The 17,479-nt window shown below is 42.4% G+C and overlaps 1 protein-coding gene across 1 annotated transcript; it reads left to right on the top strand.

The window, feature by feature from the left end:
* Positions 1-2,111: 2,111 nt before the first annotated feature.
* pogzb (pogo transposable element derived with ZNF domain b) lies at positions 2,112-17,251 on the top strand (the record flags this gene model as incomplete). The annotated part of the gene is made up of 19 exons (XM_080857354.1): positions 2,112-2,232; positions 2,568-2,705; positions 3,348-3,538; positions 3,777-3,864; positions 4,145-4,414; positions 4,645-4,815; positions 4,942-5,024; positions 5,225-5,469; positions 7,875-8,029; positions 8,260-8,360; positions 8,582-8,728; positions 8,913-9,047; positions 9,186-9,403; positions 9,684-9,824; positions 9,926-9,982; positions 10,106-10,218; positions 11,295-12,944; positions 15,132-15,159; positions 15,523-17,251. The coding sequence occupies 19 exons, from the start codon at positions 2,112-2,114 to the stop codon at positions 17,249-17,251; spliced, it is 5,781 nt and encodes a 1,926-aa protein (XP_080713480.1).
* Positions 17,252-17,479: the final 228 nt, after the last annotated feature.

Raw genomic sequence — 17,479 nt, 5'->3', positions numbered from 1 at the left:
AATGTTGCATGGAATTGTTTGTGTATCATCTAAGCCTATGATTTCTCATAGTTAAGATCACCTTAGCGGACGTAGGAAGTACAGTCTTTGCCTTGATTTCTTCGGTGTGCTGGGTGTTCACAGTCCATGTAAGATCGTCAGTAATGTGTATGCCCATGTATGTCAAACTTGATCTAAATGACTTAACATAAAAATAACATTATCGTATATTTGCCTCATTGTTCTTATTGGACGCGGCTATGTATACAGCACTAATTAGAATTAATTTAGCCCAATTTTGAGGATGTTCAAGTGTTTTCCTCTATCTTTAACGATGTTTCTAACCGCACGGGAGCCGCCATTTTTCCATTCTATTGTCAAAAAACAGCCTTCTCATTGGTGTAGCATGATCACGTGTCGAACCATGGCACGGCTCCCGACAAAAATCTTATTACGCTCTGAAGTCTCTAGTTCTTTATAAAACAAAGCCATATAGACAATCGACTGGAAAATCAGCGACGAACTTTTTTTTGGTAACTAACCACGACTCGTTCTTTTTTATAAGCTAAAGATTGTGTAGATGCCAGTGAGTGGAACGGGATTCATTTTCTAAAGCACTTTTCGTGCTTCACCTTGCGGCCTACAATGAGTTGCCTATGTTAAGAAATTCACTCAATGACCTCACGTTAATTGTTTTGACTGTGCCTCTTGCTTAATCTACACTGCGTTCTAATGTATGATGTGTCATTTAACAGTGAAAGAAGTGCGTTTTTCAATAATAGGTCGTCGTCAAACGTTTTATTTTTTGGAAAGTAGGCCATGTTAGCTATTAACTCCTCCTCCTTTTTAACTACGATTACAACCAATCAGGAACCAGCTTTAAAAAGGGGAAATTACGTAAAACGGCGAATCCACCAGTGCGAGCGAGGGAGAATAGGAAACGTCTGCCCCCTCAGCGCAGGTATTTGTGTCAGTGAGTGACCAGCCCGCGAAGAAATTCAATGCTAACGTTTAGAGAAATATAGAAATACCCCAGCCCGAGGAAAGGGTGAGTAGCATTTGATATCAAACGAGTTGCTTATGAAATATAAACGTGTTTAAGGTTTGGACCATTTGTCGTCATTCTTGTAAAACCGTAGACGATATGCGGAGGGAGTCGCGCGTTGCAATAAGGCTGTGCGCAGTCTGTGATGTGTATCAATTGTTAGCTGTTTCAATCCAGGAAATGCCATCTCTTACTTTGATATGCTAAAAGACGTTTTACCAGTCAAATTTGAGAATAAAATATGGAGTCGTCTGCAACGATATAACAGCGAAATTCTGGTTACACTCCTGTTTCCTTAATCTAATCCAATCCGCTCAAACGGCTGAATGGGAACTATTTCCTCCCCGCCCCTTATGTTCTTTTTGGCAAATCTCGTGGCTAGTAACTCTGTGAATTTTGCGAAAACTACTTCTAAATGATCTCATTGTCAGCTCACCTACGTTGTGGATAAGACATTACAACATACCATTCCAATGTTTATTACGTAAAGTTGAGGAATGTAAATTAAGTATCTAACTCATAGCCTTTCCATCCCTACCTCCACAACGTGCGTGCAGAATTGTAGAGACAAGGTGCACTCAGCTCTGAGGCAAGTTGGAATTGTTTGAGTTGTGGATGACTTGTGGAATCACACCTGAGTCTAACACATGACTTTCATATGCATATAAACAATCTCCCATGACTATCTTCATGCACGCAGACATATCAGACCGAAAATGAGCTTTTCAAAGACTACTAAGAGGAAAGCACTACTACAGCACTATAGTTAAATATGTCCATGATTTTGTAACCATGTTAGTGTCCCTTTGAAGACTTTATTGGAGATTAGATTCAGCAACATAGTTTTGCATAAATTAGGCACATCATGAATGCAATACTGCATTCAACATGTCATTTTTTATTTTATTGCTGCATAATCTCTCTTAAAGATAAGATACGTAACAGTAGGTGTATACCACTTTGTCCATGCAGTTCTATATATTACTCAAAAAAAAACTACCTAAAGGCATAGTATGTATTCAATGACTGCTCCCTTCTCTTCACCTACAGTCATATACGTATATTGTACACTGTGTTTTCTAGCAAAATGGATGATTCCGACTTGTTCATGGAGTGTGAGGAGGAGGAGTTGGAACCATGGCAACAGATACACGAGAATATACAGGATGAAATGACTGAGCCTATGGAGTGCGCTGTAAAGCAAGGTGGTGTGCCTGCACATAATAGCACTGGAGTTCAGTGATGTGGATAATGAGGGATTTGGGGATTTTAAGCTGGGTTCTTTAACTTTTCCCTTTTCTCTTAACATCAGCAAGGTTAATGGAGGGCTGTATCATGATCATACACATGTTTGTCATTCTTATGAGCCTCAACAGGCTACAGATGTTAGATCCTCCAATACTACCAATGACATACTTATCATTACTCTTTATAGAAGTAAAATCCAACTTATCCAAATGTTTTGCTGAGGCCACAATTATAATTGCCTCTGTGTAAGTTAGTGGCTTCAGTTTAGGAAACTGTCTCTTTAAATCATCTGTAGCAGTGCCTGCAGTGCTGCCAGTGGTGACTCCTGCCTCTGCCACCGCTCCAGTGGTGTCCACCCATATGCTGCCCTCAAGCCATGCCCTGTCTGGCAGCAGTGGCAAGGACACTATGGTGCCGCTGCTCACCAACACAAGTGAGTACCTGTGGGTACCTGGGCTCTCTTCAGGTCTATTGAGACATACCGTGACATTACCACGGTGTGCATAGTGCACCATGCTCTACTTTGAACTGTGCAGCACTCCTGACAAAGACATAGAGTGGCTTTTTAAATTCAGTTTTAAATTCAGACTGACTTCAGAAACAGTCAGTCGTCATCCTTACTGAAAAAACACAGTTGGAAAAGATGAGGTCATTCTATTAACTTACAATATGCACAAGTACTAGTGAAACATGTTCTGCCACTGTATTTTACATCCAAATGTCCCAATGAACAGGCTGCCTTATCCCTTTTCTTGAGATTGTAGTTATGACCCTGCTATAATGCATCTTATTTGCCTCTGTAAGTATTTGAAAGATTAACCCAGGTGTGGAAGATGAGATTTTGCAACAAAATTGTGCAGCAAGTTTAATCACCTGGAAAACTATATGTAATTATGTGTGTGTGTGGGTGTGCATATATATTTATAAATCTTTATATATACATATATACAGTAGGTGTGTGACTTACCTGCCATCAAAATAAAGTGTCTACTAAGTGAATAGATGAATGTCTTTTGGTATGGGCTCCATATGTAATGTGTATGTGTGATGTGGTGTGTAGTGTGTGCCACTACAGCATCTCTCCTCACCTCCATGGCTTCAGTCCCTGCCTCCACTACTCTGCCTGCTGGCCTCCCCAAACCCTCCCCGGGGCAGCAGCTGATCCTCACTCAGGGGGCAGGGGGAGAACTCTCGCTCTCCCAGGTGCTGCTCCCTGCCCGCGGACCCGGCACTGCCACCGGCCAGCCTTTTTTCTTTACCACACAGGTACTTTTACATTTAAACAGCATTTACCCAAGTTCTGTACTATTTCAAGAAAAAAATGACAGAAAAGGACAGGAATTGATGACGACACACAGAGAAACGAAGACGCACTGTACAAAGAATATGGACAAGCCATAAAAAAACATACCAAACCATAAAATAAATGTTTCCGTAGCCTAGTGTTACATCTGTGTATTTTGATGCCAAAGGAACGGCTGAGTCAATGTGTTTGTCTTTGCAGGGTCTTCCTGTTCAAAATTTAACAGCTGGACAGATCGTCCTGAATGTCCAACAAGGTCAAACCATTAAGCCCTTCACGTTGGTGTCAGGTAAAAAAAGGACATTTACCTGTGGTATACAGTATAGTATGTATATACTTTGTTTTGGTAGTTTTGTGTTTCTTGGAATTAGACAGTGTGGATTTCGTAAATGTATATTTAAACAACAGTTAATCAGAAAACACCAATGGCAGTACAGTCATGTTTTGATTCAGAGTTTACTGTACATTACAACAATTCCTCTTGCAGATTTACAGTAACCCTTGTTGATATCACTGGAATTCACACAGGAGGCCAGCATGCACTAACATGTTCTCTCACACCCTCCCAGCACCTGGAACTCCAACTCTATTCAAACCGGCAGTCGGAGGGTCCCACATTATAAATCAGCCCGCTCAGTTTAAGGCTGTCACACAGGGTGGACCTGTGAATCGCCCAGCCCCCCCAACCCACACCACCACCTTCACCAGAGTCCAGATCCCAGCCACCCTCACCATCCGCAACACCACCCCGATAAACCAGCCCAGACCCACTATGGTGACCGTTTCAAGTTCCCTGCCCTCAACCTCCGTCAAGACGACAACCATCCCGATAAAACAATGTGAGCTATGTCATGATTCTGTGATGGTTACACTGATGAATGAATGAACTAACAAACAAATAGATGGATGAATTAAGAGGTGTTTGAGGGAGTGTGTTGGCCATTTTGTATTATCAGTTATTGTTCAATCATAAGGAAACAAAAGCAACCAGTTTGCCTTTGAAGTAATTGTCTTCTTCCTTGACATTTTGGACTCTGCAAAGCTGACGTCTCTTCCTCTTGTTTGACAGACACAGCAAACACAAGCAGCCTGCTCACAGTGAAGCCAGGAGAGGGCAGCACTGACCTACCGAGACTGGTGAGCCTGGTCAACCAACCTCAGACGATCATTTTGCTGCCTAGCCAAAAGGCCAACGGTATCTCTAGCAGCTCCACCCCCAGCACTACGCTCAATGTCCAAGGTATTATTAATATGTAACACTCTCTGGTTTGATCAAGCACAAACTAGAAAACAAGATGAAAAGGCTTTTACCCTTGTACCAATTCAAAATGGCTCACCCCTGCCTCCTCTGCTCCCTTTCCTGCAGTGAGTTCTGCATCATCACTTAAAATATGCCCACGCTGTGGTGCCCAGTTCAAAATGATAGAGGCACTACGTGGACATATGTGTGTAAGTACATAGCGTTATTGAAACTATTAACAAAAACAGATTGGCTCCCCAGTGGTCAGAAATAATAATATTTATAATAATAATTATAATAAGTCATACTATAACCTCTATAACCTCTTCTGGGTTCAACTAAGATGGTGCAAACTGGAGCAAACCACCCGGAACATCCAGGAGGATCTGTTAATTACTTGCTCTCTCAGTTCTGTTGTCCAGATCTGACCCAGGCCGCCAGCACCAGCAAAGTTTCCTCTGGTCAGTCTCCTACGAGCCTGAAAAACGCAAAGGGGGCCGAGGGGGAATCTACAGACAAGCTTGTGATGCTTGTGGATGACTTCTATTACGGAACGTATGAGGGGAACCGCACAAATGCAGCACAGGACAACCTGAAGGAACCGCTGACATTCAAGTGCCTCTCTTGTGGAAAGAAATTGAGAAGCAACATAAGGTATGTGAATCTGTTTCTGCCAATCTGTCAGTTTGTCCCCAGGGCAAACATAACGTTTAAAATGCTGTGTCCAATCCAGCTGCTAGGCCTCAGGAGTAGTGTTGTGTAAGTCATAAACCAATCATTCAAATAGAACAACTCTTTTTACTGACTCGGGAGTCATGATTCTGCTTGTCCAATAACTCGGTCCTCCACTTGCTGCTAGTACCAACAGAGGGCAACATCACAGAAAAGAAGTGCAGACTCTGGGCCGTATTTTGGCACTGAAACTCTGTGATCAATTGAAAATTCCTCTGACTTTGGCATTTGGGATATAAGTGTGGCGAAATTCTTCCCTGAAAAAGAACATTTGCATGAGCAAATTACAAACCATTTTGACAAATAAACATTTCACAAAAAATAAACAATATTTCTTTATTAGCAAAGAAGCCGGAGCAAATTCCATAAAGCAATTATTCTGTCTTGGATCGAAGTTAACACCTATTTTGTCAGGGTTAAATAAAATGAATTCCTTTAGTTCCTTCCTACCCTTTTGCTCAGTCAACTGTAAAGGAATGTCACCCATGATAAGAATGAACAATAACTGTGTGTTGTCATAACTCATCTCATTATTTCCATTCAGAAAATGTAGCATAAATACATGAAAGCAAAAGAAGAAATCAGTGCCACACAAAAGCATTTTTAACAGAATGCAGAAAGAGATCGCATTTATGCTGTAGTTCATGTGGTCAAATTCAACCCCATAAACATAGCTCACATATGCACTCCCCATTCATGTAATGGTCACTGCTGTGCTTGCGTCAGGTTCTTCTGTCCAACTCTTTGCACTGTCTCTGGAATACCCTAGAGAGGGCGTCAGTATACATGCAGTTACCGATAGCCTCGTGTCATGCAAATTATTCATTTAAATGTCCACTCTCTCCCTATGACCCATTGCCCTAAAAAACAGCCTTTTACTTATCTGTTGGGTTTTACTGTTCTGGGTGCATTGACAGCACTAGATACATTTTGTTGCTCTGTCTACAGTCAGGCTAATTTTAAGTTAAAAGAAGGATAAGGATATAATTACAATCTAATTAACATTCATACTGTGCTTACCTGAGATGAACCTATTAAACAGTTGCAGTAAATGCTTAATGATTATTTTGTTATTTTTTATTTTATCACCACACTGTACTGGGAAAGAAGTGAATGCACAAATTGTTCAAAACTTTTAGTTCCATAGAAAACAGGGCAGACTCCTCCTGCTTCCAACAGTTCAGTCGTCCTTGGTTTCCACCAGTTGGTTTTGCTCTCAAATTAAGGGCCAAAATGTCAGTACGTTGTGCAACTCCTTGTAACTTGTACAATTTGATGATAGCATACCCAGTGAGGGGGCGGTCCGGGAGATGAAACTTTATTACAATATTTGTATTAGTTTAGAGTGCATAGGGTCAAATATTTCAATAAAGTGATAAGGCTATTAGCCCCAAGATAGTTGTGTTACAGAAACGATTAGTATTTTCATCAGAACTACATAGCCTAATAAGGGCAATGTGTCAGAAACTATTAAACTTAATGGTATTTACCCTCGTTATAATAATAAAAAAAAAACACTCACACACAGACAGTAAACTCTCAATGGTATAGCATATTAACTTCAAAAGAATCATTTCTTGTCAGGGCGTCAGACGACTTGAGGCGCAGTGGGCTCTCTGTTCACCAGTAGAGGGATAAGTGAGTCGTGACAGAACTTGACAGTCAGTAAAAACTGTCAAACCTCTCATCAAGGCTCAGAAGCTGGTATTTTTCCACTTCAAAAGAACCCAATCATTCTGCAGTTTCTGCATAATAGTTTAGGCTTTAGCTTACAATGTAAGACTTACTGTTCTTGAGTGGAATGATGTCCTTGTTAGGGAGTCTGTGTTATCACTTACTTCAGCTGTCTTCTTCTAAATGTGTGTAACTGGTTGATATTTTTTCACAACAATTCAACCCCACTGAGGGCAGAATAATATGTAATATTGAACTATTGAGTCCTGGGCATGACGTTAAACTGCACTGGGGCAGACGGAACTCATGAGCGTGCATGACTCAGCGATGGTCTAGGTAGGGGAAGGGAAACCCTGACAGAAAACCAACTGGTCCTCCAGGTTGGGGGTTGGGCTACAGGCCAATCACTTTTTCCCAGAAAAACTGAAATGATTACTGAAACTGCGACTATTCAGAAGATATGGCCTTGTGCGCCTCATGGCGTGGAGAGAACTTAAAAAAAAAAAAAAAAAAAAAAAATCCAGGGATGACTATTTTTGGAGAGCAAAGGAGGACAAATTACTTTATTTGTACTCATCAAACTTACAAACCTTGAAATGAGCTGGGAACCAACCCGCTGAAATCCTGAGCGAGTTTTCCTCATCTCCCTGCAGGCTCATGAACCACATGAAGCACCACGTGGAGCTGGAACAGCAGAACGGAGAAATGGACACCCACACGTCTTGCCAACATTGTTACAGACAGTTCCCTACTCCCTTCCGCCTTCAGTGTCACTTGGAGAGCGTGCACAGCACTTACGAGTCCAGCAGTAAGACCCCACACACACCAACCATTTGAATGGTGTTCATGTATTTCATATGGAACGTGTCATCTAGACCAGTTGGCCACCAGTTGCTATTTTTTTTTATTGTTTTAATAACTTGGATAATGATAAACTGATTATAGTTTGTTGGAAGTTATGGAGAAACAAGCTGACCGTTTCTTGAACAAGCATTGGATTTCTGTCTCCCAAACTCCGTTTTAATCCTCTCTCCTCAGCCAAGTGTAAAATCTGTGAGTGGGCCTTTGAGACTGAGCCAGTCTTTCTCCAGCATATGAAGAATACACACAAGCCTGGGGAGATGCCATATGTCTGCCAGGTAAAAATCGCTATAAAGAATATATCTATAGTGAATCTAATAATTGTATTAATAAATTCCCATTCTTCAATTTATCTGATGCTTTTATTGGAGAGAATAAGATTACATTATCATAGACGACTAAAACTGAAAACATTGTTTATATCTGATGTAGCGGAATGCAACCATAGCAGGATACACTTGGGAAATTGACCGCAGATATGGCCTCTGTGTGAATACAGGTGTGTGAATACAGGTCGTCAATCTACTCTGACGTGTACAACCACTTTCGCACGTGGCATGAAGACACACGTTACCTGCTCTGCCTGTACTGCCTAAAGCTCTTCAAGAACTCCAACTCCTATCAGCAGCACTTCTCCCGACATCAGGTGAATATGGACTCAATCTCCATGCAAGATGTGGACATTTGGTTGTCTATCCATGTGGTGGGCTTGTGTTGAAAGATTTTACTTCGTAGTTTTAAAATCCTTTTATTTTCATGGAGGCCTTTTAGAATGTTCCTTCATAAGCCTGTATTCAACTTGACCAATGTTGTCATATGCATTTGAGCAGAAATCTACAGTTTACCACTGTAACAAGTGCCGGCTACAGTTCCTCTTCACTAAAGAGAAGCTTGACCATAAGATTAGCCATCACAAGACTTTCCGCAAGCCCAGGCAGTTGGAAGGACTCTCCCCTGGTACTAAAGTGAGTGACTGACTAGTCCATGAAATCAGTTCTAACTGTCAAATACAAATGAAGTGTGTATATCTGAGCTGACTTGTTGTTACTAACCTAATACTGTAGTTCTAGCAAGTCAAACTGGTCAATTATCTTTCTTTCCAGGTGACCATTAGAGCATATGCACAAACTAAATCGCGGAGCGCTAACTCTGGAACGTCTCAAGGAGCATCGTTACCCCATCCACGGCCATCCACCGCACCAGTCAGCCTCTCTCAGCCCAGATCAGACCCCAAACAGATCATTCAAAAGCAAAGAGCCAACGTGTCAAAGAAGCCCATCAGCAGGATGATCGAGCTGCTAACCAAGTTCCAAGAGCAAAGGTGATGTGGGCTCTCAAAATGTCAAAGTTTAGAGCTAGGCACTATTTAGCATGAAGGTTGGGGAGGTGAGCAAGGGTCGGTGAGGATTACTTTCTTATCACCTTTCTTTCTTCTATTTGTTGTGCTAAGGCCCTGGGTCCTTATTCTGATGAAATGTGAAACATTTGAAAGGCTCAGTATAAATGTTAAATGAATATTATTGACACTGTCAGCGGCACTTTTGTAATAAATGTAATTATCAAAGGTCTGGAAATGACACGGTAAACCATTCTCGCTGCAGGCCTGTCCTTGGCAAGCAGAAGTGTATTGAGTGTAATTACGAGGTTCCAGACTTCACGCATCACTACCCCACCTACGTCCACTGCTCCCTGTGTCCTTACAGCACCTGCTGTTCCCGTGCCTATGCCAACCACATGATCAGGTGAGGAAACCTCAAAGGGACTTTTACATACACAGCCTGTTTTGTTACAACTAGATGTTTGACCTTAATAGAACTGATACGTGGTTTTACATTTATTTCAGCAACCATGTCACACGTAAAAACCCCAAATTCAAAGGACCTACACTGCCACCTCCAAGGTAAAGCTGAGTTTTCCCAATTTTCTGACCTTTTATGGCTTAATACTTACCACCAAACCATATTATGTCTTAAATAAAGGAGTTCTTCCACCTCTTAAATCGCCATTTTCTTTTCACTTGCAGCTTGTTAAAGATGGTCTGTAGAGACTGTGATTTCACCACCTTCAATGGTGACCTGATGGCTAAGCACTTCGTGCAGAACCCTGGCCATTCCTATACTACCTGCACTCCAAAAGGTGTGTGTTCTCCCAAACCAACAAGACTGATTAAATATGTAAATGGCCAGTTGTAGGATGATGACATGCCCCTGGTCATGATATAATTGTCATATTGGACAGAACAGTTTTGTGTTAGTAATGGTTTGCATCAGTCAGTTTCAACACCCTATTCAGCTGTGAATGGGTGGTGTGTGTTGCTGAATATTTAAGTACGCTGAAAGTTAGTGTGCCCAGGATGAAAGTTGTTTTTGGTGTCTGCTATATGGCAGCTTTGGTGCGGAAAAAAAATGCACTATTACATTTTAATTTATTAAGCTGAAATAAAATGCATCTTTCTTAAACTGATTTGTGTGCTTTGTAACATTGCAATGTTTGCTGCTGTAAGGATGTCTTTTGGGCGAACATTAAATAAGCATGCATAATTTGGCTTGGTTCATTTTGCTATGTCTTGTGATTCTTTTGGGGGCTTAAGTTTGTTTGCAATGGCTGCTTTGTTGGTTTGTTTGCACAATTTATTTTAATGTATTTTGGCTGTAAGCTTGCACCCCTATCAGTTTTGTTTGCTCATTTCTATGAACTTTCTATGATTGATTGCAAGTAAAGATGCTAACTAGCTAGTTCTCTGCAATAATTTAAGAAATATTCAGATACATCGGTATTGTTTGCATATTAACACAGTTATTGCTCACAAATTTGAGGCGTTGGTCTCTGAAATGTGTTTTTATTTTTTGTCAACCCTGGCCACTGTGTTATTACGGAATTACATAATAATTAATAATTTGGAAAATGCCTGAGATTTTAGTCTGCGTGTTTAACACTTTTACCCTTTATCAGTCAATGGGAACCTCCAAGCCTTTCCTCTGGAAAAGAGAGACAAGCAGTGCTTGCAACATAAAAAAAGACGTGGAGGGCCTTATTCGAAAGCTGCAATCATAAATGAAACAAGGAGAATGGAACAGCTTATCATTTACTTTTTTCTCTGATCTTTTTTTTCATTTTCAGCATGAGTAGTTAATTGGAGTATTGCTGAAATATATCCAACTCTTAAGAGCAGCAGTCTAACTGTGTTCCTATGATCCCTCCCCTCCCCACAGAACTCCTGGAGTCGGATATAGAGTTCAGCGAGGTTGAGGAGGAGGAGGAGGAACCACGAAGTGAAGAAACTAGTGCTGTAGGGAAGGAGCCAGATTGGGCCCCGGTGGATGCCTGGACCGAGGGCCAGAGCAGTAAACCCATCCCAGATTTCACTGACTCCAGTGGGCCCTGTCACTCCCTGGGCAAAAATAGTGATGCTATTGACTACTTCCAGTTACTTTTCCCCAACTCACTGATGAAACTCATCACTTATGAGACCAACGCCTATGCCAAAGGTTACTGCTTCTTGAGGCAGGGAGACCCTGACTGGACTCCCATGACGGTGAATGAACTTAAGGGATTTTTTGGTCTCTGTATTTTCATGGGTTTGCGGCATCTCCCTGCAACTGAAATGTACTGGTCCTGTCAACACTATGATGGCTGTGCAATCTTCATGAGAACAATGACATTCAAACGCTACCAGCAGATAGCCTCCCACCTTCGAATGGGGAGTTGGGTCACAGAGAGGGAGGGCAGCAGCAGTCAGGGGCGGCTCCGGCTCTTCCGGCCCATGCTGAACATCCTGGAGGTCAACATGTGGGAAACATACAAACCCAACAGGAATCTGACCATTGATCGTGCCATACTGCCACGTCTGGAGACTGAGGGTGGTAAGGAGAAACGACTTAGAGAAGCACAACCAAGGATATGGCTTCTCTGCGACTCGAAATCTGGGTATTGTCATCGACTGCAAATTCAGACTCAGTGTAGAAGAGGTAGGGAAATGGTTGCCAGTGTCGTGCCTGCATTAGTGGAAGGTATAGAAGGTAAACATCACCAGATCTACCTATCAACATCTCTGTCATCTATTCCTGTCATGCAAGAGTTGTTGGTCCAGCAAATCTATACCTCTGCATCTGTACTTCCTCAATCCCCAATTTTGCCCAAAGCACTTTGGGATCAGGATCATGTGGAGACACCTGGAGATTTTCGGCAGTCCACCTGTGGCCCAGTGCTGGTAACTAGATGGAAGGATGCTAAGGAAATGTTCTGCATGTCAACAAATTGTGAGCCAGGGCAACCTGATGTTGTTTGGAGGAAGTCCCACAGCCAGCCTGGGGAACTCGTTTCCATCCAAAGACCACTGGCTTTTAAGTTGCTTCAAGATAATATGCGGGGTGTTGATATCTGTAACCAGCTGCTGACTTGCAACCCACTGGGTGGGATAGCCCTTGACACACACTGGCGCTGCCTGTTCTGGCTCTTGGTCAACTTGAGCATCATCAACTCCTTCATTGTGCTGAGAGAAAGCCGCAAAAACAACCCACCCACATGGGTGCAAGATGGCCGCTTCTCCCAAGCCCAGTACCGTAAACGTCTGGCCTATCAGCTGGCAAAGTGTGCGTGTAGAAAAGCTGAACAGTTTCATAAACACCTGCGAAAGCCAGTGAAGCCAGTAAACCTTTGCATGAAGGAAGAGAGAAAGGATGAATCAGAAGGTGTGAGACACTACCTGTGTAAGGTCACTCCTAAAACCAGGAGGTGCAGGAACTGTACGCTGAAGAATGTCCGTCACGAGACAGTGTTTGGGTGCAGTGTTTGCAGGGTGAACTTGTGCAAGGGCCCTGTCTGTTTCTGGGAATACCATGGATTCTCCACCCATCTGAAAGGTCTTGAGTTGTTTTGAGTTTCTTTGTTTATGATTGATGCCATGTTTTGTGAAACGTTTTGTACAATCTACAAGTTATTTATTAACATGTGATAAGTGTTGCACTTTTGGACAAACAAAAGCACTTAATAGCTTGTGTTGTCCCCATGAAAAGTCTTGGCAGGTTGATCACAATAATTATAATTTCTAAGTAATACATGCAATGATATATGTGGAAGATGAGTTTGATTAATGTAATGTGGAGAGAAGTTCGCTCTTGACCACCAAGTACATCACTTCTTCTTGAGAGTTCACCTGCATCACACACATCACATCCCCAGTCTGACAGGTTGGGTATCTTCTTGTCCAGGTTGGAGAGATGTGCTCACAGAGACTAGATTTTTACCTGGAGCAGATGTTATGTTGATAGCTGCTGTTATTCTGAACTAATGAGAAATGGGCTGGAGATTGGATTGTTTTGCACATAAGGTTTCAAACCAATGGTAGATTTCAGTTGCATAAATGGAATAGGGTTCCTGGAACAAGGATATTATGAGTGCTGTATAGGAGCACTAGTGTGTTCCAAAAAATGAAAATGGAAGTACGGCTAGGATATAGCATTTTCAATATTCCAATGTAGCCTACATAACCTCCGTCTTAGAATTTTCAAGAGAGTTTAAAAATGCCTCAACCATAAAAATACTTTGCATTGTAGGCTTATATATGGAAATATAGACATACATAATAAGACATGCTGTGTTGTGAATTAAAGATGCAGTCCGAGAATTCCGCAGTCCGAGGATTTGGTTGAGCTCAACAGCCAATCAAATAACAGCCCTCCTGAACCTGTGTGATTGGCTGGGATTGTTTATGGCTCAGCCTGAGCCACTATGTTTGTTTCCAAAGTACAGAACCAGGACTGTGTATGAACCGTGGAAGGAGGTTTTTTAACCGCTAACTGACTCGACAACTAGAGGACTGTGAGGAACAATTTGTTGAATTTCAAGAGTGTATGGGGTTAGAATTGTGGACTGCAGTAGTGGCTTTTTCATTCTTTTTTTTTTTTTTTACCAAAAACAACGTTGACAAATTCTCAGCTGCATGTATAGAATAAAAGTCCCTGGGTCAGTGATTGCACTCCCTTAACATAGGCAAAGTCATACATTTAACAATGAAATCGCGTTGTGTCTTGTTATACATATATGTTATGTAGGTACATTATATGGACAAAAGTATTCGGACACCTGACCATTACAGCCTCCACTCTTCTTGGAAGGCTTTCCACAAGATTTTGGAGTGTTTCTGTGGGAATTTGTGGCCATTCATTCTGTAGAGCTGAACATATGTAATTACAGTCCCTGTTGGTGTAATGGCCAGGCGTCCGAATCCTTTTGTCCATATAGTGTATGCTATGTCTTGCAATATCAACTTGTGTCCTTATGATGGGTGTGTAAATGTGGTTTACTGCTGACAGGCCTACACAGCATCATACTATAGCTAGGTTAATGATTCCGAAGTTTCAGGCAGTCTAACGAATGACTGAAAAAATGTATCCTGGCAATTCATTGCGGTGGTACTGGATTGCAAAAAACTAAAAGGAAACAAAAACTTGCAACCATGAAGTGCAGATACAGCACACAAATACAAAAACCTGTGGTTCTGACGTGCAGATGCATTATACAAACATGCTTGGTGTGGTGTATAATGGTGTGGTGTATAATGGGTCTTTGCATGGAAGTATGTTTAGCTCTTGTGGGTGGTTTGTATTCATACGCGAAACATTACAGTTTGTAGGATTTGCAAAGTTTTAACTATCATTAGTTTAAGTTAATTAGATATCTTCCTAACTGAGTACCTGCTCATGAAATCATGTCAACATAGATACGATAAAAATGCAACTCTAAAAAGAATGTAAAAATGCCAAATGTTGTATCAGATATGGAATGATGTGCACAAGTACAAGATACACATGCAGTTTGCATTTGTGGTTGCACATGAACATAATGAAACCTTTGCATCAAAGTGGACCTGCAACAGAACATGCTCAGGTGCCAGTTTTTTGCAGGCTTTCCCTGTATTTGTAGTGACAAGAGATTTGCACATTACTACACTTGGTGGTAGAGAACTAGGTTAAGGACCTTTACTGTTCACTATACTTATTTGTAATGTGATTTAAATGCTAATTTTTTTTTTTTTTCTTTCCTTCTAGCACCTCCCAAAGTCGGTTTCATTGAAAGGTAATGATAAAACACATTCCATGCATATCACAGATGTGTGCACACATTTATAATGTTTACATCAGTGCAGAGGTCTTATTGTGAATGGAATACAATAAACCTTAGTTAAAAAATAGTTTATTGGCCTTTTCGCCTATCTTTTGTAAGTGCCGTGCACATGGACAAAGCATACAAAGTTCTTGTTCTCTCTTGCCCTTTCCCGTGCTTGAGTGAGACAATTCTGGTATGCATAAACATGGTTGAACATTTGAACAACAAACATTTTCGTCCTTTGGTTTATCAGATAAGATTTTTTTTTCCAAGATAAAGCCCTTTTCTGCCGGCATAACTTGACTCAGAAAATGCACTCTTTTTTTACGACAGAAATCGGGGTTCAGGCATGAAGAGAAACAGAGGGTCAGGCTCGGTTTCAGAGTCCCTGGACGACCATTCTGTGTTGGAAAAGGATCCAGACCAAGAGTCCCTGGAGGACTATTCTGAGTCGGAGAAAGATCCAGACCAAGCCATGGCTCCCCTGGAAGACTCAGACTCAGACTTGGAGCAAATGGACGACCACGTGCAGAGGCCTGCAGAGGAGTCTGATGAGAAAAACAGGAGTTCAGAGCAGGATATCAGTGAGGAAGCACACACACAAATCCCCCCCACGCATGAGAGCCCTGGGGCTGAACCTCAGCCGTCTGCCAAGGAGCGAGAGAAGACCCTATCCGTCAGGCAGCTCAAGACTGTCCTGTTTGCGTTGTGTAGCGGGATCAACCAAGCATCAGAGAGTCTTGCTACTGAGCCAGAGCTCATCGAGACCTGGCTCAAGGAGAAAGAGACCCAGTTAGAGAGTGAATGCCAGAGAACCACTGTTGATGGTAGTGACGCTATTGAGGCCATTGAAACCCTGGTCGAGTGGGTGCTTGCACAGCAAGAGCAACAACTGCCAGTCAGTTACGAAGATCTCTTTCATAAGGCCTTGGAGTTGCGTAGCCAAGCCAGTCAAAACAGCAGCTTTAGAATCTCATACGAGTGGGCCGTAAGTTTCATGCTACAGCACAGACTTGGTGCCCAGACCATTGCAAAAGTGGATCGCCCTCTTCCCGGTAGCATGGAGGGTGATTCGCTCCGTTTCACTGACTTTGTCCAGAAGCAGATCAAACAAAACAACCTGTGTCATTCTGTCATTGGGGCTATGGATGAGCTATCCATCTTTGTGGATGTGGACTGTCTTCTTGACACTGCTCCTTCAGGAAAGAAGAAGATGGCTTTCCAGTTTGTAGGCAGTGGCAGGTCTTTAATTGACATCTACTTGGCAATTCTTGCTGATGGCACAGTACTGCCAACCCTGGTGTTTTTCAAAGGCCAGCTTCCCTCCGGGCAACTCAGTGGGTTGCCAAACTGTGTTCTGGTGGAGGGCAAGGTTGAGGGGTTCACAGAAGAAGAAGAGCTGAATATCTGGATTGAAAAAGTTTGGCGAAAGCACCTTAGTGCTCACAATGAGAGCAAGGCTCTTCTGGTCATGGACGGATACCGCAGACACAAGTCAGACTCCAGTCTTGGCAACTTGAGCAATTGCAACACCTTGCCAGCCATAATTCAAACAGGATGCAGCTCCAGACACCAGCCTCTAGAGATGTGTTTCCGGCCGGCACTGCAGACATTCCTCCTAATGCGCTGGGCTCAGCTGGCTGAGAAGGGAGGCTCTTCCGGGGCTTCAGAGAGAGATGTGGTGCAGCTGCTGGTGGCCTGGCTGGTAGAGGCCTTATCCAGTCTCTCAGAGCCCGGGATCATCCAGCGCTCTTTCTGTTTAGCCAATGTGGTTGATGAGGAGGAAGGAAACAAGAGCGCAGCAGATGCTCAGGTGGAGTTGATCACTGCAATGAAGAAAGCCATGCTGCGACTAGAGGAGATGGAGCCGAAGTCACCTGGAGAGACAGCAATGAGGACGTCTGATGGAGAACAGGTCAGAAACCAGGGTCAGGAGACCCACCCAAAAGACCGGCCAGAAGCTGAGGCTGAAACTTTGTCATACGCAAAAGAACAGACGGCAGCCGCCCAAGAAGACAAGATGGAGGAGACAGACAGTGAATCAGCAAACAAAGCCGAGTGAAGTGAAGTGAAGCTGAGACCACAAGCTTTGTCTCTTTCTTGACTTTTGTCTCTTCTCCCTTCTACCTCAAGTTTTGCAAAAAAAATAAATACCACTATACTGTACATTTAAACTGTAAGGTATAACTTTTTTTTCTAAAATAGCGAATATTCTGTTAGACTTAAGATGATGTCCCTGCCTGATATAAGTTGCCTGAAGTACGCTCTATTGACTTGGTGCTATGAGGTG

Source organism: Sprattus sprattus (assembly GCF_963457725.1).
Source record: "Sprattus sprattus genome assembly, chromosome: 19".
NCBI classification, from domain to species: domain Eukaryota; kingdom Metazoa; phylum Chordata; class Actinopteri; order Clupeiformes; family Clupeidae; genus Sprattus; species Sprattus sprattus.
The sequence above is the reverse complement of the archived record's forward strand: the minus strand, read 5'-3'. Positions and strand labels throughout refer to the sequence as shown.